At 42.9% G+C, this 23,621-nt stretch overlaps 1 protein-coding gene across 4 annotated transcripts in view; it reads left to right on the forward strand.

The window, feature by feature from the left end:
* LOC118393252 (ankyrin-1-like) overlaps nt 1–23,621 on the forward strand; it is a 215,856-nt gene that overhangs the window by 9,813 nt on the left and 182,422 nt on the right. For 2 of the 4 annotated variants that reach the window (XM_052461541.1, XM_052461552.1), the window contains exon 1: nt 14,684–15,005. The exons of 1 other annotated variant lie outside the window; for it this stretch is intronic. In XM_052461541.1, coding sequence (XP_052317501.1) covers nt 14,880–15,005 — 126 coding nt within the window. In that variant the 5' untranslated portion in view covers nt 14,684–14,879. Of the gene's footprint in view, nt 1–14,682; nt 15,006–23,621 lie in introns of those variants that run through there. One more of the 4 variants, XM_052461535.1, reaches the window with a different exon arrangement.

A 23,621-nucleotide genomic window follows, 5' to 3' on the forward strand; every position in this document is an offset into this window, starting at 1 on the left:
CTATAAACATCTTGTATAACAGCGCCTCTCCTCTTTCTATAAACATCTTGTATCACAGAGCCTCTCCTCTTTCTATAAACATCTTGTATAACAGCTCCTCTCCTATTTCTATAAACATCTTGTATCACAGTGCCTCTCCTCTTTCTATAAACATCTTGTATAACAGAGCCTCTCCTCTTTCTATAAACATCTTGTATCACAGAGCCTCTCCTCTTTCTATAAACATCTTGTATAACAGTGCCTCTCCTCTTTCTATAAACATCTTGTATCACAGAGCCTCTCCTCTTTCTATAAACATCTTGTATCACAGTGCCTCTCCTCTTTCTATAAACATCTTGTATCAAGGTGCCTCTCCTCTTTCTATAAACATCTTGTATCACAGCTCCTCTCCTCTTTCTATAAACATCTTGTATAACAGCACCTCTCCTCTTTCTATAAACATATTGTATAACAGTGCCTCTCCTCTTTCTATAAACATCTTGTATAACAGTGCCTCTCCTCTTTCTATAAACATCTTGTATCACAGTGCCTCTCCTCTTTCTATAAACATCTTGTATCACAGAGCCTCTCCTCTTTCTATAAACATCTTGTATCACAGAGCCTCTCCTCTTTCTATAAACATCTTGTATAACAGTGCCTCTCCTCTTTCTATAAACATCTTGTATAACAGTGCCTCTCCTCTTTCTATAAACATCTTGTATCACAGAGCCTTTCCTCTTTCTATAAACATCTGTATCACAGTGCCTCTCCTCTTTCTATAAACATCTTGTATCACAGTGCCTCTCCTCTTTCTATAAACATCTTGTATAACAGTGCCTCTCCTCTTTCTATAAACATCTTGTATCACAGTGCCTCTCCTCTTTCTATAAACATCTTGTATAACAGTGCCTCTCCTCTTTCTAAAAACATCTTGTATCACAGTGCCTCTCCTCTTTCTATAAACATCTTGTATAACAGCACCTCTCCTCTTTCTATAAACATCTTGTATAACAGTGCCTCTCCTCTTTCTATAAACATCTTGTATCACAGTGCCTCTCCTCTTTCTATAAACATCTTGTATAACAGTGCCTCTCCTCTTTCTATAAACATCTTGTATAACAGCGCCTATCCTCTTTCTATAAACATCTTGTATAACAGCTCCTCTCCTCTTTCTATAAACATCTTGTATCACAGTGCCTCTCCTCTTTCTATAAACATCTTGTATAACAGTGCCTCTCCTCTTTCTATAAACATCTTGTATCACAGTGCCTCTCCTCTTTCTATAAACATCTTGTATAACAGCGCCTCTCCTCTTTCTATAAACATCTTGTATAACAGTGCCTCTCCTCTTTCTGTAAACATCTTGTATAAGAGCACCTCTCCTCTTTCTATAAACATCTTGTATCACATTGCCTCTCCTCTTTCTATAAACATCTTGTATCACAGTGCCTCTCCTCTTTCTATAAACATCTTGTATCACAGCACCTCTCCTCTTTCTATAAACATCTTGTATAACAGTGCCTCTCCTCTTTCTATAAACATCTTGTATCACAGCTCCTCTCCTCTTTCTATAAACATCTTGTTTCACAGCGCCTCTCCTCTTTCTAAAAACATCTTGTATAACAGCCTCTTTCTATAAACATCTTGTATAACAGCCTCATCACAGCCTCTTTCTATAAACATCTTGTATCACAGCGCCTCTCCTCTTTCTATAAACATCTTGTATAACAGTGCCTCTCCTCTTTCTATAAACATCTTGTATAACAGCTCCTCTCCTCTTTCTATAAACATCTTGTATAACAGCGCCTCTCCTCTTTCTATAAACATCTTGTATAACAGTGCCTCTCCTCTTTCTATAAACATCTTGTATCACAGCGCCTCTCCTCTTTCTATAAACATCTTGTATAACAGCGCCTCTCCTCTTTCTATAAACATCTTGTATCACAGCGCCTCTCCTCTTTCTATAAACATCTTGTATAACAGCACCTCTCCTCTTTCTATAAACATCTTGTATCACAGTGCCTCTCCTCTTTCTATAAACATCTTGTATCACAGTGCCTCTCCTCTTTCTATAAACATCTTGTATCACAGTGCCTCTCCTCTTTCTATAAACATCTTGTATCACAGTGCCTCTCCTCTTTCTATAAACATCTTGTATAACAGTGCCTCTCCTCTTTCTATAAACATCTTGTATCACAGTGCCTCTCCTCTTTCTATAAACATCTTGTATCACAGTGCCTCTCCTCTTTCTATAAACATCTTGTATCACAGCGCCTCTCCTCTTTCTATAAACATCTTGTATAACAGTGCCTCTCCTCTTTCTATAAACATCTTGTATCACAGCGCCTCTCCTCTTTCTATAAACATCTTGTATCACAGTGCCTCTCCTCTTTCTATAAACATCTTGTATCACAGCGCCTCTCCTCTTTCTATAAACATCTTGTATCACAGTGCCTCTCCTCTTTCTATAAACATCTTGTATCACAGTGCCTCTCCTCTTTCTATAAACATCTTGTATCACAGTGCCTCTCCTCTTTCTATAAACATCTTGTATAACAGCACCTCTCCTCTTTCTATAAACATCTTGTATAACAGTGCCTCTCCTCTTTCTATAAACATCTTGTATAACAGCACCTCTCCTCTTTCTATAAACATCTTGTATAACAGCACCTCTCCTCTTTCTATAAACATCTTGTATAACAGCACCTCTCCTCTTTCTATAAACATCTTGTATAACAGCACCTCTCCTCTTTCTATAAACATCTTGTATAACAGCACCTCTCCTCTTTCTATAAACATCTTGTATAACAGTGCCTCTCCTCTTTCTATAAACATCTTGTATAACAGCACCTCTCCTCTTTCTATAAACATCTTGTATAACAGCACCTCTCCTCTTTCTATAAACATATTGTATCACAGTGCCTCTCCTCTTTCTATAAACATCTTGTATCACAGAGCCTCTCCTCTTTCTATAAACATCTTGTATCACAGCGCCTCTCCTCTTTCTATAAACATCTTGTATCACAGAGCCTCTCCTCTTTCTATAAACATCTTGTATCACAGAGCCTCTCCTCTTTCTATAAACATCTCGAATAACAGCACCTCTAATCTTTCTCGAAGCATCTTGTATCACAGAGTCTCTCCTCTTTCTATAAACATCTTGTATCACAGTGCCTCTCCTCTTTCTATAAACATCTTGTATCACAGTGCCTCTCCTCTTTCTATAAACATCTTGCATCACAGCGCCTCTCCTCTTTCTATAAAAATCTTGTATCACAGCCTCTTTCTATAAACATCTCGAATAACAGCACCTCTAATCTTTCTCGAAGCATCTTGTATCACAGAGTCTCTCCTCTTTCTATAAACATCTTGTATAACAGAGCCTCTCCTCTTTCTATAAACATCTTGTATCACAGTGCCTCTCCTCTTTCTATAAACATCTTGTATCACAGCGCCTCTCCTCTTTCTATAAACATCTTGTATAACAGTGCCTCTCCTCTTTCTATAAACATCTTGTATCACAGAGCCTCTCCTCTTTCTATAAACATCTTGTATCACAGTGCCTCTCCTCTTTCTATAAACATCTTGTATCACAGAGCCTCTCCTCTTTCTATAAACATCTTGTATCACAGCGCCTCTCCTCTTTCTATAAACATATTGTACAACAGCACCTCTCCTCTTTCTATAAACATCTTGTATCACAGCACCTCTCCTCTTTCTATAAACATCTTGTATCACAGAGCCTCTCCTCTTTCTATAAACATCTTGTATCACAGCACCTCTCCTCTTTCTATAAACATCTTGTATCACAGAGCCTCTCCTCTTTCTATAAACATCTTGTATAACAGTGCCTCTACTCTTTCTATAAACATCTTGCATCACAGCGCCTCTCCTCTCTCTATAAACATCTTGTATAACAGCACCTCTCCTCTCTCTATAAACATCTTGCATCACAGCGCCTCTCCTCTTTCTATAAACATCTTGTATCACAGCCTCTTTCTATAAACATCTCGAATAACAGCACCTCTAATCTTTCTCGAAGCATCTTGTATCACAGCGCCTCTCCTCTTTTAATAAACATCTTGTATCACAGTGCCTCTCCTCTTTCTATAAACATCTTGTATAACAGTTCCTCTCCTCTTTCTATAAACATCTTGTATCACAGCGCCTCTCCTCTTTCTATAAACATCTTGTATAACAGTGCCTCTCCTCTTTCTATAAACATCTTGTATAACAGCTCCTCTCCTCTTTCTATAAACATCTTGTATAACAGCGCCTCTCCTCTTTCTATAAACATCTTGTATAACAGCGCCTCTCCTCTTTCTATAAACATCTTGTATAACAGCCTCATCACAGCCTCTTTCTATAAACATCTTGTATAACAGCGCCTCTCCTCTTTCTATAAACATCTTGTATAACAGCACCTCTCCTCTTTCTATAAACATCCATTATCACAGTGCCTCTCCTCTTTCTATAAACATCTTGTATCACAGCACCTCTCCTCTTTCTATAAACATCTTGTATAACAGTGCATCTCCTCTTTCTATAAACATCGTGTATAACAGTGCCTCTCCTCTTTCTATAAACATCTTGTATAACAGCCTCACCCACTGTGATACGGAATCGCTATTACTTTTAATTTTTATTTGATTTTATGACACACTCAAGAACCTCCAGACGCTAACCAGCTAACTAGCTACAAGCTATTTAGTCATTGTTAGTTTTTTTAAAAACCTGGATAACACTCGCCAGCCCAGCTTCCCTGCCCATCCACCGCTGCCCCCTGGACACTGATCTCTTGGCTACATAGCTGACGCACGCTGGACTGTCCATTAATCACGGTACCCCATTCTGCTTGTTTGTTTATCTGTCGGCCCAGTTGCCTAGTCAACGCCATTTTTACCTGCTGTTTGTTGTGCTAGCTGATTAGCCTCGCCTACTGTTTTTAGCTAGCTTTCCCAATTCAACACCTGTGATTACTGTATGCCTCGCTGTATGTCTCTCTCAAATGTCAATATGCCTTGTATACTGTTGTTCAGGTTAGTTATCATTGTTTTAGTTCACAATGGAGCCCCTAGATCCACTCTGCATACCCCTGTTACCTCCTTTGTCCCACCCCCACACATGCGGTGACCTCACCCATTACAACCAGCATGTCCAGAGATACAACCTCTCTCATCATCACCCAGTGCCTGGGCTTACCTCCGCTGTACCCGCACCCCACCATACCCCTGTCTGCGCATTATGCCCTGCTCCTCTTTCTATATATATTCTACCATGCCCAGAAACCTGCTCCTCTTATCCTCTGCCCCCAACGCTCTAGGCGACCAGTTTTGATAGCCTTTAGCCGCACCCTCATACTACTCCTTCTCTGTTCCGCTTGTGATGTGGAGGTAAACCCAGGCCCTGCATGTCCCCAGGTACCCTCATTTGTTGACTTCTGTGATCGAAAAAGTCTTGGTTTTATGCATGTCAACATCAGAAGCCTCCTCCCTAAGTTTGTTTTACTCACTGCTTTAGCACACTCTGCTAACCCTGATGTCCTTGCCGTGTCTGAATCCTGGCTCAGGAAGGCCACCAAAAATTCAGAGATTTCCATACCCAACTATAACATCTTCCGTCAAGATAGAACTGCCAAAGGGGGCGGAGTCGCAGTCTACTGCAGAGATAGCCTGCAAAGTAATGTCATACTTTCCAGGTCCATACCCAAAAGTTTGAACTACTAATTTTGAAAATTACTCTCTCCAGAAACAAGTCTCTCACTGTTGCCGCCTGCTACCGACCCCCGTCAGCTCCCAGCTGTGCCCTGGACACCATTTGTGAATTGATCGCCCCCCATCTAGCTTCAGAGTTTGTTCTGTTAGGTGACCTAAACTGGGATATGCTTAACACCCCGGCAGTCCTACAATCTAAGCTAGATGCCCTCAATCTCACTCAAATCATCAAGGAACCCACCAGGTACAACCCTAACTCTGTAAACAAGGGCACCCTCATAGACGTCATCCTGACCAACTGGCCCTCCAAATATACCTCCGCTGTCTTCAACCAGGATCTCAGCGATCACTGCCTCATCGCCTGTATCCGCCACGGAGCCGCAGTCAAACGACCACCCCTCATCACTGTCAAACGCTCCCTAAAACACTTCTGTGAGCAAGCCTTTCTAATCGACCTGGCACGGGTATCCTGGAAGGACATTGACCTCATCCCGTCAGTTGAGGATGCATGGTCATTCTTTAAAAGTAACTTCCTCACCATTTTAGATAAGCATGCTCCGTTCAAAAAATGCAGAACCAAGAACAGATACAGCCCTTGGTTCACTCCAGACCTGACTGCCCTCGACCAGCACAAAAACATCCTGTGGCGGACTGCAATAGCATCGAATAGCCCCCGTGATATGCAACTGTTCAGGGAAGTCAGGAACCAATACACGCAGTCAGTCAGGAAAGCTAAGGCCAGCTTCTTCAGGCAGAAGTTTGCATCCTGTAGCTCCAACTCCAAAAGTTCTGGGACACTGTGAAGTCCATGGAGAACAAGAGCACCTCCTCCCAGCTGCCCACTGCACTGAGGCTAGGAAACACGGTCTCCACCGATAAATCCATGATTATCGAAAACTTCAATAAGCACTTCTCAACGGCTGGCCATGCCTTCCGCCTGGCTACTCCAACCTCGGCCAACAGCTCCGCCCCCCTTGTAGTTCCTCACCCAAGCCTCTCCAGGTTCTCCTTTACCCAAATCCAGATAGCAGATGTTCTGAAAGAGCTGCAAACCTGGACCCGTACAAATCAGCTGGGCTTGACAATCTGGACCCTCTATTTCTGAAACTATCTGCCGCCATTGTCGCAACCCCTATTACCAGCCTGTTCAACCTCTCTTTCATATCGTCTGAGATCCCCAAGGATTGGAAAGCTGCCGCAGTCATCCCCCTCTTCAAAGGGGAGACACCCTGGACCCAAACTGCTATAGACCTATATCCATCCTGCCCTGCCTATCTAAGGTCTTCGAAAGCCAAGTCAACAAACAGGTCACTGACCATCTCGAATCCCACCGTACCTTCTCCGCTGTGCAATCTGGTTTCCGAGCCGGTCACGGGTGCACCTCAGCCACACTCAAGGTACTAAATGATATCATAACCGCCATCGATAAAAGACAGTACTGTGCAGCCGTCTTCATCGACCTCGCCAAGGCTTTTTCGACTCTGTCAATCACCATATTCTTATCGGCAGACTCAACAGCCTCGGTTTTTCGGATGACTGCCTTGCCTGGTTCACCAATTACTTTGCAGACAGAGTTCAGTGTGTCAAATCGGAGGGCATGCTGTCCGGTCCTCTGGCAGTCTCTATGGGGTGCCACAGGGTTCAATTCTCTGGCCGACTCTTTTCTCTGTATATATCAATGATGTTGCTCTTGCTGCGGGCGATTCCCTGATCCACCTCTACGCAGACGACACCATTCTATATACTTTCGGCCCGTCATTGGACACTGTGCTATCAAACCTCCAAACGAGCTTCAATGCCATACAGCACTCCTTCCGTGGCCTCCAACTGCTCTTAAACGCTTGTAAAACCAAATGCATGCTTTTCAACCGATCGCTGCCTGCACCCGCATGCCCGACTAGCATCACCACCCTGGATGGTTCCGACCTTGAATATGTGGACATCTATAAGTACCTAGGTGTCTGGCTAGACTGCAAACTCTCCTTCCAGACTCACATCAAACATCTCCAATCAAAAATCAAATCAAGAGTCGGCTTTCTATTCCGCAACAAAGCCTCCTTCACTCACGCTTCCAAGCTTACCCTAGTAAAACTGACTATCCTACCGATCCTCAACTTCTTGGCGATGTCATCTACAAAATGGCTTCCAACACTCTACTCAGCAAACTGGATGCAGTCTATCACAGTGCCATCCGTTTTGTCACTAAAGCACCTTATACCACCCACCACTGCGACTTGTATGCTCTAGTCGGCTGGCCCTCACTACATATTTGTCGCCAGACCCACTGGCTCCAGGTCATCTACAAGTCCATGCTAGGTAAAGCTCCGTCTTATCTCAGTTCACTGGTCACGATGGCAACACCCATCCGTAGCACGCGCTCCAGCAGGTGTATATCACTGATCATCCCTAAAGCCAACACCTCATTTGGCCGCCTTTCGTTCCAGTACTCTGCTGCCTGTGACTGGAACGAATTTCTAAAACATCACTGAAGTTGGAGACTTTTATCTCCCTCACCAACTTCAAACATCAGCTATCCGAGCAGCTGCCCGATCGCTGCAGCTGTACATAGTCTATAGGTAAATAGCTCACCCATTTTCACCTACCTCATTCCCATACTGTTTTTATACTGTTTTTATTTATTTACTTTTCTGCTCTTTTGCACACCAATATCTCTACCTGTACATGACCATCTGATCATTTATCACTCCAGTGTTAATCTGCAAAATTGTATTATCCGCCTACCTCCTCATGCCTTTTGCACACATTGTATATAGACTGCCCATTTTTTCTACTGTGTTATTGACTTGCTAATTGTTTACTCCATGTGTAACTCTGTGTTGTCTGTTCACACTGCTATGCTTTATCTTGGCCAGGTCGCAGTTGCAAATGAGAACTTGTTCTCAACTAGCCTACCTGGTTAAATAAAGGTGACATAAATTTTTTTTTTTTTTTTTGTAAATCACAGCCTCTTTCTATAAACATCTTGTATAACAGCACCTCTCCTCTTTCTATAAACATCTTGTATAACAACCTCATCACAGCCTCTTTCTATAAACATCTTGTATAACAGCCTCATCACAGCCTCTTTCTATAAACATCTTGTATAACAGCCTCATCACAGCCTCTTTCTATAAACATCTTGTATAACAGCGCCTCATCACAGCGCCTCTCCTCTTTCTATAAACATCTTGTATAACAGCCTCATCACAGCCTCTTTCTATAAACATCTTGTATAACAGCCTCATCACAGCCTCTTTCTATAAACATCTTGTATAACAGCCTCATCACAGCCTCTTTCTATAAACATCTTGTATAACAGCGCCTCATCACAGTGCCTCTCCTCTTTCTATAAACATCTTGTATAACAGCCTCATCACAGCCTCTTTCTATAAACATCTTGTATAACAGCCTCATCACAGCCTCTTTCTATAAACATCTTGTATAACAGCCTCATCACAGCCTCTTTCTATAAACATCTTGTATAACAGCGCCTCTCCTCTTTCTATAAACATCTTGTATAACAGCGCCTCTCCTCTTTCTATAAACATCTTGTATCACAGCGCCTCTCCTCTTTCTATAAACATCTTGTATCACAGTGCCTCTCCTCTTTCTATAAACATCTTGTATCACAGCGCCTCTCCTCTTTCTATAAACATCTTGTATCACAGTGCCTCTCCTCTTTCTATAAACATCTTGTATCACATTGCCTCTCCTCTTTCTATAAACATCTTGTATCACAGTGCCTCTCCTCTTTCTATAAACATCTTGGATAACAGCACCTCTTCTCTTTCTATAAATATCTTGTAACACAGCCACATCACAGCCTCTTTGTATAAACATCTTGCATCACAGCGCCTCTACTCTTTCTATAAACATTTTGTATCACAGCGCCTCTCCTCTTTCTATAAACATCTTGTATAACAGCACCTCTCCTCTTTCTATAAACATCTTGTATAACAGTGCCTCTCCTCTTTCTATAAACATCTTGTATCACAGTGCCTCTCCTCTTTCTATAAACATCTTGTATCACAGCTCCTCTCCTCTTTCTATAAACATCTTGTATAACAGCACCTCTCCTCTTTCTATAAACATCTTGTATAACAGCACCTCTCCTCTTTCTATAAACATCTTGTATCACAGTGCCTCTCCTCTTTCTATAAACATCTTGTATAACAGCGCCTCTCCTCTTTCTATAAACATCTTGTATAACAGCACCTCTCCTCTTTCTATAAACATCTTGTATAACAGCTCCTCTCCTCTTTCTATAAACATCTTGTATAACAGCGCCTCTCCTCTTTCTATAAACATCTTGTATCACAGCGCCTCTCCTCTTTCTATAAACATCTTGTATAACAGTGCCTCTCCTCTTTCTATAAACATCTTGTAACACAGCCACATCACAGCCTCTTTCTATAAACATCTTGCATCACAGCGCCTCTACTCTTTCTATAAACATATTGTATCACAGCGCCTCTCCTCTTTCTATAAACATCTTGTATAACAGTGCCTCTCCTCCTCTTTCTATAAACATCTTGTAACACAGCCACATCACAGCCTCTTTCTATAAACATCTTGCATCACAGCGCCTCTACTCTTTCTATAAACATTTTGTATCACAGCACCTCTCCTCTTTCTATAAACATCTTGTATCACAGAGCCTCTCCTCTTTCTATAAACATCTTGTATAACAGCACCTCTCCTCTTTCTATAAACATATTGTATAACAGCACCTCTCCTCTTCCTATAAACATCTTGTATCACAGTGCCTCTCCTCTTTCTATAAACATCTTGTATCACAGCGCCTCTCCTCTTTCTATAAACATCTTGTATCATAGCACCTCTCCTCTTTCTATAAACATCTTGTATCACAGTGCCTCTCCTCTTTCTATAAACATCTTGTATAACAGCACCTCTCCTCTTTCTATAAACATCTTGTATAACAGCCTCTTTCTATAAACATCTTGTATAACAGCCTAATCACAGGCTCTTTCTATTAACATCTTGTATAACAGCTCCTCTCCTCTTTCTATAAACATCTTGTATCACAGCGCCTCTCCTCTTTCTATAAACATCTTGTATAACAGCCTCTTTCTATAAACATCTTGTATAACAGCCTCATCACAGCCTCTTTCTATAAACATCTTGTATAACAGCGCCTCTCCTCTTTCTATAAACATCTTGTATCACAGCGCCTCTCCTCTTTCTATAAACATCTTGTATAACAGCGCCTCTCCTCTTTCTATAAACATCTTGTATCACAGCGCCTCTCCTCTTTCTATAAACATCTTGTATCACAGTGCCTCTCCTCTTTCTATAAACATCTTGTATCACAGCTCCTCTCCTCTTTCTATAAACATCTTGTATAACAGCTTCTTTCTATAAACATCTTGTATAACAGCCTCATCACAGCCTCTTTCTATAAACATCTTGTATAACAGCGCCTCTCCTCTTTCTATAAACATCTTGTATCACAGTGCCTCTCCTCTTTCTATAAACATCTTGTATCACAGCGCCTCTCCTCTTTCTATAAACATCTTGTATCACAGCGCCTCTCCTCTTTCTATAAACATCTTGTATAACAGCGCCTCTCCTCTTTCTATAAACATCTTGTATAACAGCGCCTCTCCTCTTTCTATAAACATCTTGTATCACAGCCTCATCACAGCCTCTTTCTATAAACATCTTGTATAACAGCCTCATCACATCCTCTTTCTATAAACACCTTGTATCACAGCGCCTCCTCTTAATATAGATCTATTTGAACTGTATATAAAAATATGAATATATATAAGAGGTGTGTAAATATTTTTTGTTTTGTTATTTCTTTGTGTCTTTTCTATATATTTTTTTTACTTTAAATTTAATCTTATGTTGTTAATCTCTTTTACTGTCCTTTAGTTCATGTATTTATACATTTTATGTGGACCCCAGGATGAGTATAAACATCTTGTGCAGTAGCCAATGGGGATCCTATTCAACTAAACTAAACATTATACACTACACTGCTTAGGCCTTGTCTGGAATACGATGGAGTGCTGTTAGTTGGATGCAGGGCAGGTGAGAGCAGGCTGCAGTGCACCTGGTGAAGGACATGCACACTCTTGAACAGTGTTGGGGAAGCTACACTGAAATATAGTTGACCAAACTACCAATTACTTCACGCGAAACATCTTGTTAACCTCCACTACAGCTACCCCTACCAAAAATATAGAATTTGTTTGATTAAAGTTACTTTAGATGTAGTGAACTACACAGCAAAAAAGTAATTAACTACTAAAAACATCTACCTAGATTTGAACAAATATATAAACGCAACATGCAACAATTTCAACGATTTGACTTTTACAGTTCATATAAGGAATAAAGTCAATTGGAATAAATTAATTAGGCCATAATCTATGGATTTCACATGTCTGGGAATACAGCTATGTGTCTGTTGGTGACAGATACCTTTAAAAAATGGTAGGGGCGTATCAGAAAAACCAATCAGTATCCGGTTGACCACCATTTACCTCATAGATGCAGCTCTATGTGACCACCATAGAGTTGATCAGGCTGTTGATTGTGGGCTGTGGAATGTTGTCCCACTCCTTTTCAGTGGCTGTGCTCTGGATATTGGTGGGAACTGGAACATACTGTCGTACACGTTGATCCAGACCATCCCTAACATGCTCAATGGGTGACATGTCTGGTGAGTATACAGGCCATGGAAGAACTGGGACTTTTCAGCTTCCACATCTTGTGTACAGATCCTTGCAACATGGGGCTGTGCATTATCATGCTGAAACATGAGGTGATGACAGTGGAAGAATCGCACAACAATGGGCCTCAGGATCTCATCACGGTATCTCTGAGAATTTAAGTTGCCATCGATAACATGCAATTGTGTTTGTTGTCCATTGCTTATGCCTTCCCATTCCATAACCTCAAAGCCACCATGGCACACTGTTCCCAACGTAAACATCTTGAAAAACACGACGCCATACATGTTGTCTGCCGTCTGCCCGGTACAGTTGAAACCAGGGTTCATCTGTGAAGAGCCTGAGGAGTACACTTCTCCAGCGTGCTAGTGACCACCAAAGGTTATTGCATTGGATAACAGATAGTCTCCAAAAATATCAAAAGGAAGTTTGTTCTGGACTGTCTCTCCTATATCTGGGTGATAAAAGAAAGATCAGGAAACATGTTTATTATTATTATATATATATATATATTATTTTTTTTTACATGAATTTAACCCCATATTTCTGGCATTAAACAGCCTCCATATATACAGTACCAGTCAAAAGTTTGGACACACCTACTCATTCAAGGGTTTTCCTTTATTTTTACTCTGTTATACACTGTAGAATAATAGTGAAGACATAAACTATGAAATAACACATGGAATCATGTAGTAACCAAAAAACAAATATATTTTAGATGTGAAATTCTTCAATGTAGCCACCGTTTGCCTTGATGACAGGCTTTGCACGCTCTTGGCATACCGACATCAGACACATCTCCTGACACTTGTGGAGGTCGAGAGCGTTCTAAGAATGTTATTTAAAAAACATATGCATTCCGTTCTCAGCATCAACAAAACTCTCTTTATGCTCTATCTTGTTAAATGTGTCCAGGTATGTTGGGTGCGCCAACTAATTGGCCACACCTGATCTTTATGAGTGCTTGTTTCCTTTGAAATGGGGTCTGTTTGAAGACTAAAATGAGCAGCTTTGTATGAGTTTACAAAAATTTGACATTCTAGCTCCATCATGGTGACGCAGTGGAATAATTCCATGGACAGAGAACAGAAGAGTCTGGGATACTGTAGGTTTGAATCTCACTGATGCCCCAAAAAACAACACATTTTTGTATGAGTAAATGCATTTCCATGTGTCCTATCTGTGCTTGGAGTTCAAAACAGTTAACCTAAGCTAGCAGTGTTATTAAAAGTCTTGAAACATTTTCTCAGAATGTTATTTAATTACCTTTCAAATAACCTATCATTTCAGTTCTCGAAACGTTAATAAAACGTCAAAGAAAATGTTCAGGGTAAAAAATTCACGTTCACAGGAACAGGTTGAAATTTTCACTTCTGTTTTTAGAATGTTTAAAAAACATTCAGTTTTATGGGTCAGGAAACTTATGGCTTCGTTCCCAGAACCAATGAGAAACCAAAAACGTATGTTCCCACAACTTCCATGGAACCATATGTGCTAACTGGGTGAAGAGCAGGGAGAGAGGGAGGTGGGAGCAGCGAGAGAGGGGAAGAGAGCAAGGGAAAGGGAGCAGCGATAGAGGGAGGGAGCAACACGGTGAGTGAGTAAGAGAGGCAGTTTATTTTTTTTATATGCATGTTTTGGATAGGTTTTTGTCTTCCCTGGTCTCTTGGTGAGTGTGATGATACTCAGAATGCCTGGGATGCTCCGTGATTCTCTGTAGCAGAGCCATGGCGAGTAGCGCCCACAGCTCTGTCCACCACTCTGTCCGCACCTCCTTCCACAGACGAACAAGCAGCAGGACTATTAGAGAGGAGAAAAAAAACTGCAACAAGAAACCAAATCAATGCAAGAGGAGGGAGATTTGACTTTCACTTAAAGCTGTTCAGGCTGTTCTTTTCCTCAGTCCATCCCTCTCTTTTTAATCTTTTCATTTCCATAGAGGGGGGTCGGAGTAGTTTCACAGAACTGCAGAACAGCAGGGGAGGAAGAGAGACAGAGAGAGATAAGTCCAGCTTCACCTGAATTTCCCCCTGTTCTGCTCCCTTGTGGTTCAGAGAGAGGAAGAACGGAGGATCTGAGAGCGAGGGAGTGGCAGCTACAATAATTACACAGGGAAAGTGTATGTGAGTGAGAGAAAGAGGCAGAGAGAGCGGGAGCAGAGCTGCAGTAGCATCTTACAGCAGACGGCTGAGGACTGCCTCCTGTGTGTGTGTGTGAGTGTGTGTGTGTGTGTGCGGCATGTCTGTGTGACTGCACTGCACTGCTGAAGAAGAGGAGGAGGAGGCAGTGTGAGCATGCTCTCTTAGACACAGCAGGGCCATTCAAGGGAACACACACCGGCACCATCAGCATCAGTGTCTGTTTGTGGCAGGCAATAACTCCAGCGCTGAATCCGCCAAGCCTCTCAGCCCCAACCCCAGGACCTCGCCAGGCCTCTACCACCTTCATCTTCACAATACAGTCGGCTCAACCAGGCTGAAACATGGCACAAGCTGCCAAACATCTCCGCAAGAACAAGGATTTAGAAGCCCATCTTGAGGCAGAGCGCAAGGAGAAGGAGGAGGAAAAGGCCAAGAAGAGGAACCGCTCGCGAGATAAAAAGCGCAAGGTAAAAAGTCTGCTTACAGGGGTTCGTAGGGGGATGGGGAGAGGGAGCAGTGGAGATGGGGGCACGAGGGACAAAAACGCCCCCCCTTCTTTCTCTCTAATGCTAAGCTCTGGTTAGTGGTGCTGGGGCACACACACTGATGCGTGTTTCTACAGTGTGTGCAAAGTGGCACTGACACACATGTACTGTGCATACAGAAATGGGGAAACTGTCTTCACACTGCCTACTCTCTTTCTCCTCTTCCTGGTTTACTGACTCCTCTGGCAGAGCTGTCCTATGGGTCTGTGTGGTACTCTACCTCTGTCTCTCTCCCTTTATCTTCCTGTCTCTTTCTCTCCCCGTCTCTCCTCTCTTTGTCTTCACACTGCGGGCGTATTGTGTCAATGAGCAACATTTCCCCGAGAGAGGACATGTTTTTGTGCCCCTATCTCTCCTCATCCTCTTCCTCCTACCTTTCATTTAAGGACTATTGTAATGACTGCTGACTAAGGAGTAATAATTACCTGCAGGCTTTTCGCAAAATACTAGGACCCGTGCACTGTGCTGCCAGCGCTGGTGGCTGTTGTCACACTAGTTGCACTTGCCACAAACATTACATGCTGCTTCATCAATCACTGGCTGTGGTGTTGGGGGTTACAGATGGACCTGTATCAGCGCAGTCTGTGATTATTACTGGGATAGCTGGGAAATCCCTACTTGACTCTTTTACTTCACATTTCACTTAAGTTTCATGAATTAAAATGAACACTTATCAAAGCCATCGATGAGCATTGTTTAGCATATGATTAGACATTCCTCTGTGTCTGTCTGTCTGTCTGTCTGTATACCCCTGGGCTGGTGTCCAGCTGCATGTATCAGCCTGTAGAACTGTTCTGCTGTACACTGATCTGATGCCGGTGCAGTAGAGACAGAGTTATGGAAGGACAAACAGACAGACTGACTGACTGTCGGCTACTAGTGATCCTCACCCTTACAGGATGCAGAGGGAGATGGATGGAGGGGGGAGAATGGATGCTGGGGTAGGGGTGGGGTTGTCTTGCATAGTTTATGTATGGCTGCAGATGTATTGGAGGTGGACAAACAGTTGGGTAGAAAGTCACGAGAGCTGTTTCACTGCTACAAACAGTTTCTAGCCACCCAGCTAGCACACAACGTTCTGAGAACCATATGTTTCTTAGAGCTTGGCGAGAGCATGGTTGTCCTATGGTTATTTTGCATACAACCTTTCCACAACTTTCTGGGAATTTTGCAGAATAGTTGCTTGGTTTTGGAACATTCTCAGCACATTTAAGGAACTTGCCAAAAAACTGCATGGTTCCTAAAAGTTTAAGCATGGTTACATGTCATTTCAATTTTGGTAATGTTCTAGGAACGTTCTCCAGCTGGTTTGACATTGCGAACGTTCTCAAACAATACAGAGAACGTTAAGAAACAATTTTCTTCTGTGGGAATGTTATTTAAAAACAAATCCATTCCGATCTGAGCATCAACAAAACTCCCTCTATCTTGTTAAGTGTGTTTAGGTGTGTTGGCTGTGTCCACTAATTGGCCACAGCTGATCTTAATGCTTGTTTCCTTTGAAATGGGGTCTGTTTGAATAGACTAAAGTTAACAGCTTTGTATGAGTAAAAAAAACATGACATGCTCGCTCCATCCTGGTGACACAGTGGATTAATTCTGTGGATAGAGAAGAAGATTATAGGTTTGAATCTCACTGATGCCGTGTCACAATAAAAACAATACATGTGTTTGCATTTTTAATGCCTCAGGAAATTAATTTCTCTGTGTCCTACATGTGCTTGCAGTTCAAAAAGGTTCATTCAAAAGAAGATAGCAGTGTTATTAAAAGTCTTATTGGAACATTCTGGGAAAGTTTTCAGGAAGTTAACTGAAAAAGCTCCAAATAATCTCTGATTTTTCTTCTCAGAGCTTTAACAAAAACCCCAGGAAAACTTTCAAGGAACCAGAGTAAAACATTCTCAGAACCTCCCTGCAACCGCCAGCCAAACATTTTGCACAATAGGGGGGTTGTAGCTGATGTACGGCGACGCCTGGAGGCCATGTTGGAAGCCCACTGCATTCATTCTTCTGACAACAACAGCCGGGCGGCTACCCAAAACTGCATGATAACAGTGCCTAAAACTACAGTAGTTGATTCATCACCACGTCATTTTCTGTAGAGTATTTGGCTGCTCTAACAAGGCAGGAAAGGCAACGGTAAAAAAAATATGTTTACAGATTCCCCAAAATAATGAAACTCCATTGGTGATGCCAAGGTAAGACTCAAGAAAACTTCTTGTCCATCAAGACATGAACCCAGACAGCTGTCAGTATTTTTATTTATTGAACTGGGCAAGTAGGTTAAGAACAAATTCTTATTTACTATGATGGCAGATGCTGGGCCGATTGTGCACCACCCTATAGGACTCCCAATCACAGCCGGATGTGATAGAGCCTGGATTTGAACCAGGGACTGTAGTAGTGCCTCTTGTACTGAGATGCAGTTTATCAAATGTGGCCTTTGATAACATTTCATGCAATTATACTACACTTTATGTGACTGGAGAAATGAGCAGAATCTTTTTTAATACGATGGTATCCTAGGCCTACTCTACTGACACTGACAACGGATCAATAAAAACCACATGTCTTGAATGGAACCATGTAGTCTAGGGCTACGAAAAAGGGGTCCTGGCTAAAAGACATCCAGCCTTTAGTCAAATTGTCAAAAGTAATTTTTGTGCAACTTAGCTAACCCTAACCTTTTTCCTAACTTTAACCTAATTATCCGAACCTGCTGCCTAAATTCTCCTAATCTGCTACGAAATGTAAAATCTGACGTTCATTTGACAAAAGCTGGATCCCTTCTAGCCGTGACCATGAAAAGGGGAGACGCAAATGGTTAAATATGACGTCCATATAGCCTGGAGGAGATTACTGTCCAAAAAAACCTCCAGTGGTTATCATGTATTCATATGATATATACATATGATAACCCAGTGACAATTTGTTGAACTTCATTAATAGGAGGAGGGAAAATGTAAAGACATTACAACATAGGACAAAGGCCTCAGTGGGCTACAGGACAACCTGTTGTGTTGACTATTGGTTGTTCAAGCCCAACAATAGATTGAATCTTTATATGACACTTAAAACAACCTGAATGAATTAAACACAACCAAACAATTGAGAGCCCTGATGGTATAGGTGACCTGAAGAAGGGATATTCTAACATCAGGTGTACTACTGTAGGTTCAACCAGCTGACCTCTATCAAGAAACCCATGTTGACTGGATTCCTACTGTGAAGATGAGCAATGCTGCCGCAGCATCAGTTTCTACAATTGTTTTCCTTTTCCAGATATCAAAGGAGACATCTCTCAATTATACGAGATGTTTTATGCTGTGCTTTGGGCTATCTGAACGATTCTGTTGTGCCATTTGAGTAGAGCACCTTCACCTTGTCGTCATGACCAAAGTGCCTCCTTAAACTGTATGAATATATAAAATGTCATTTGGAATGTGTAAAAGACTTTTGTTTATAATATTGTCAACATACTGTACTTTAATAATAGGCTATATTGTTGTATGGGGAAATGAAGTATTTTGTCATCTTTGCCTAGCCCCATTTGAATAAAAAGGTGTTCTTATAGCCAAACAAGTTTCTTTCTTAACAATTGAAACACATTTAGCATAGACAATGCTATTGTTGTGGTAGTCTTAGGCAAACCATCTTCATTATCACAGTGGCACCTCCACATGCCACTCAGACCGTCTGGGAGAAAAGTATCTGGCATTGAACTTGGTAGAAGTAGCTGTGTATGTTTTTAGACAAGGGTCCCATCTCCTGGTTCAGACATTTCATCACCTCAAATCAAATCACATGTTATTGGTCACATACACACGGTCAGCAGATGTTATTGGTCACATACACACGGTCAGCAGATGTCACATACACACGTCAGCATACACACACACGGTCAGCAGATGTTATTGGTCACATACACACTGTCAGCAGATGTTATTGGTCACATACACACGGTCAGCAGATGTTATTGGTCACATACACACGGTCAGCAGATGTTATTGGTCACATACACACTGTCAGCAGATGTTATTGGTCACATACACACGGTCAGCAGATGTTATTGGTCACATACACACACACGGTCAGCAGATGTTATTGGTCACATACACACGGTCAGCAGATGTTATTGGTCACATACACACAGCAGATGTTATTGGTCACAGATGTTATTGGTCACATACACACGGTCAGCAGATGTTATTGGTACACATCACGTACACACGGTCAGCAGATGTTATTGGTCACATACACACGGTCAGCAGATGTTATTGGTCACATACACACGGTCAGTTATTGGTCACATACACACGGATGTTATTGGTCACATACACACGGTCAGCAGATGTTATTGGTCACATACACACGGTCAGCAGATGTTATTGGTCACGTACACACGGTCAGCAGATGTTATTGGTCACATACACACGGTCAGCACACGGTCAGCAGATGTTATTGGTCACATACACACGGTCAGCAGATGTTATTGGTCACGTACACATGGTCAGCAGATGTTATTGGTCACATACATGGTCAGCAGATGTTATTGGTCACATACACATGGTCAGCAGATGTTATTGGTCACATACACAGATGTTATTGGTCAGCAGATGATGTTATTGGTCACATACACACGGTCAGCAGATGTTATTGGTCACATACACCCGGTCAGCAGATGTTATTGGTCACATACACACGGTCAGCAGATGTTATTGGTCACGTACACACGGTCAGCAGATGTTATTGGTCACATACACACGGTCAGCAGATGTTATTGGTCACATACACAAGGTCAGCAGATGTTATTGGTCACGTACACACGGTCAGCAGATGTTATTGGTCACATACAAACGGACAGCAGATGTTATTGGTCACATACACCCGGTCAGTAGATGTTATTGGTCACATACACATGGTCAGCAGATGTTATTGGTCACATACACATGGTCAGCAGATGTTATTGGTCACATACACATGGTCACAGATGTTATTGGTCACATACACACGGTCAGCAGATGTTATTGGTCACATACACATGGTCAGCAGATGTTATTGGTCACATACACATGGTCAGCAGATGTTATTGCGAGTGTAGCGAAATGCTTGTGCTTCTAGTTCCAACCTTGCAGTAATATCTAACTGGTAATCTAATTTCACAACAGCTACCTTATACACACACGTGTAAAGGAAAGAATAAGAATATGTACATATACATATATGAATGAGCATTGGCTGTGCGGCATAGGCAAGATGCAGTAGATGGTATAGAGTACAGTATATACGTATGAGATGAGTAATGTAGGGTATGTAAACATTATATAAAGTGGCACTGTTTAAAGTGACTAGTGATACATTTATTTCATCCAATTTTTAATTATTAAAGTGGCTAGAGATTTGAGTCAGTATGTTGGCAGCAGCCACTCAACGTTGGGGTGGCAGGTAGCCTTGTGGTTAGATTGTTGGATTTGTAACTGAAAGGTTGCAAGATTGAATCCCTGAGCTGACAAGGCAAAAATCTGTTGTTCTGCCCCTGAACAAGGTAGTTAACCCACTGTTCCGAGGCTGTAATTGAAAATAAGAATTTGTTCTTAACTGACTTGCCTAATTAAATAAAGGCACAACATGTTAGTGATGGCTGTTTAACAGTCTGATGGCCTTTGATAGAAGCTGTTTTTCAGTCTCTCGGTCCCAGCTTTGATGCACCTGTACTGACCTCGCCTTCTGGATGATTGCGGGGTGAACAGGCAGTGGCTCGGGTGGTTGATGTCCTTGATGATCTTTTTGGCCTTCCTGTGGCATCGGGTGGTGTAGGTGTCCTGGAGGGCATGTAGTTTGCCCCCCGGTGATGCGTTGTGCAGACCTCACTACCCTCTGGAGAGCTTTACGGTTGTGGGCTGAGCAGCTGCCGTACCAGGCGGTGATACAACCCGACAGGATGCTCTCGATTGTGCATCTGTAAAAGTTTGTGAGTGTTTTCGGTGACAAGCCACATTTTTTTCAGCCTCCTGAGGTTGAAGAGGCGCTGTTGCTGTTGCACCTTTGTGACTGATGTGTAATGGCTAACTAGTTAACGGTGGTGTGCGCTAATAGCGTTTCGATCGGTGACGTCACTCGCTCTGAGACCTTGTGAACCTAGTGGTTCCCCTTGCTCTGCAAGGGCCGCGGCTTTTGTGGAGTGATGGGTGACAATGCTTTGTGGGTGTCAGTTGTTGATGTGTGCAGAGGGTCCCTGGTTCAAGCCCAGGTTGGGGTGAGGAGAGGGACGGAAGCTATACTGTTACACCTTCTTCACCACACTGTCTGTGTGGGTGGACCATTTCAGTTTGTCCGTGATGTGTAAGCAGAGGAACTTAAAACTTTCCACCTTCTCCACTACTATCCCGTCGATGTGGATAGGGGGTGCTCTCTCTGCTGTTTTTGAAGTCCACAATCATCTCCTTTGTTTTGTTGACATTGACTGTGAGGTTATTTTCCTGACACCACACTCCGAGGGCCCTCACCTCCTCCCTGTAGGCCGTCTCATCATTGTTGGTAATCAAGCCTACCATTGTAGTGTTGTCTGCAAACTTGATGATTGAGTTGGAGGCATGCATGGACATGCAGTCATGGGTGAACAGGGAGTACAGGAGAGGGCTGAGAATGCACCCTTGTGGGGCCCCAGTATTGAGGATCAGCGGGGTGGAGATGTTGTTTCCTACCTTCACCACCTGGGGGGGGGCGGCCCGTCAGAAAGTCTAGGACCCAGTTGCACAGGGTGGGGTCGAGACCCAGGGTCTCGAGGTTAATGACGAGTTTGCATGGTACCATGGTGTTAAATGCTGAGCTGTATACGATGAACAGCATTCTTATATAGGTATGGTACCTAAATTGTCAAGTCAGCACAAGGCATGTACATAATCTAGTTTAATGATTAGCCTCGTATACATTGTCTACTGGTATAATTTTTTAATTGAGAACACATAGCTGAAGAATATGTAAACAGTGTGAGTTAAGCTATTCTCTGCTTCAAATATACAATGTCAAGGGGTGCATTGCAAATGACTGTAAGGCTACTGCCATCATACTGTAGGCCAATGGTTCCCAACTCCGATAATAGAGTACCCCCAACAGTACAGTTTTATTGTAGCCGTGGACAAACACACCTGATTCAACTTGTCAACTAATCATCAGTTGAATCAAGTATGTTTGTCCGGGGCTACAACAAAAGTATGCTGTTGGGGGTACTGGAGGACTGGGGTTGGGCTGTTGGGGGTACTGGAGGACTGGGGTTGGGCTGTTGGGGGTACTGGAGGACTGGGGTTGGGCTGTTGGGGGTACTGGAGGACTGGGGTTGGGCTGTTGGGGGTACTGGAGGACTGGAGTTGGGCTGTTGGGGGTACTGGAGGACTGGGGTTGGGCTGTTGGGGGTACTGGAGGACTGGAGTTGGGCTGTTGGGGGTACTGGAGGACTGGGGTTGGGCTGTTGGGGGTACTGGAGGACTGGAGTTGGGCTGTTGGGGGTACTGGAGGACTGGGGTTGGGCTGTTGGGGGTACTGGAGGACTGGAGTTGGGCTGTTGGGGGTACTGGAGGACTGGAGTTGGGCTGTTGGGGGTACTGGAGGACTGGGGTTGGGCTGTTGGGGGTACTGGAAAACTGTGGTTGGGCTGTTGGGGGTACTGGAGGACTGGGGTACTGTTGAGGGTACTGGGGTGGAGTGGGCTGTTGGGGGTACTGGAGGACTGGGGTTGGGCTGTTGGGGGTACTGGAGGACTGGAGTTGGGCTGTTGGGGGTACTGGAGGACTGGAGTTGGGCTGTTGGGGGTACTGGAGGACTGGGGTTGGGCTGTTGGGGGTACTGGAAAACTGGGGTTGGGCTGTTGGGGGTACTGGAGGACTGGGGTTGGGCTGTTGGGGGTACTGGAGGACTGGAGTTGGGCTGTTGGGGGTACTGGAGGACTGGAGTTGGGCTGTTGGGGGTACTGGAGGACCTTATTCTCTGGGACATTCATTGGGACCTCTTCATCTGCAGACAGCTATCTGAGGACAGAAAACATCACAAAGAAACAGGCTGCATTATACTCAAGTTTGACAGCCCTGCATATTATGCTGCTATATCTCTCTGTCCTCAGTTTCTCTCACTAGGGACTGGAATTTGAGAATAGTTTCATAATGTCCTCCCACAAAGTTACCTGCTCTATCCAGAGTAGCCTACTCTCCCTTCTCTGACAGCTGGAAGTGCTAGCTAATCCTTTCACCCTCTTCCATGGCTGTTTGCTAGCTAACCTAGCTATAAATGCATTTGGAGTTACAACGATAAATACATCAAGGTAGCTAACTAGCTAATATGAAGTTAGCAAGCTGGTGATTTTTCTTTACGTAGATAGCTAGCTATACAGTATGTAAAGTTAGCTAACTAGCGAACATTACAGTGCTTCGGAAAGTATTCAGACCATTTCACTTTCCCAACATTTTGCTAAGTTACAGCCTTATTCGAAAATGGATTACATTTTTTTTCTCGTCAATCTACACAAAATACCCCATAATGACAAAG

This window comes from Oncorhynchus keta, chromosome 14 (assembly GCF_023373465.1).
Source record: "Oncorhynchus keta strain PuntledgeMale-10-30-2019 chromosome 14, Oket_V2, whole genome shotgun sequence".
Classification (NCBI taxonomy): domain Eukaryota; kingdom Metazoa; phylum Chordata; class Actinopteri; order Salmoniformes; family Salmonidae; genus Oncorhynchus; species Oncorhynchus keta.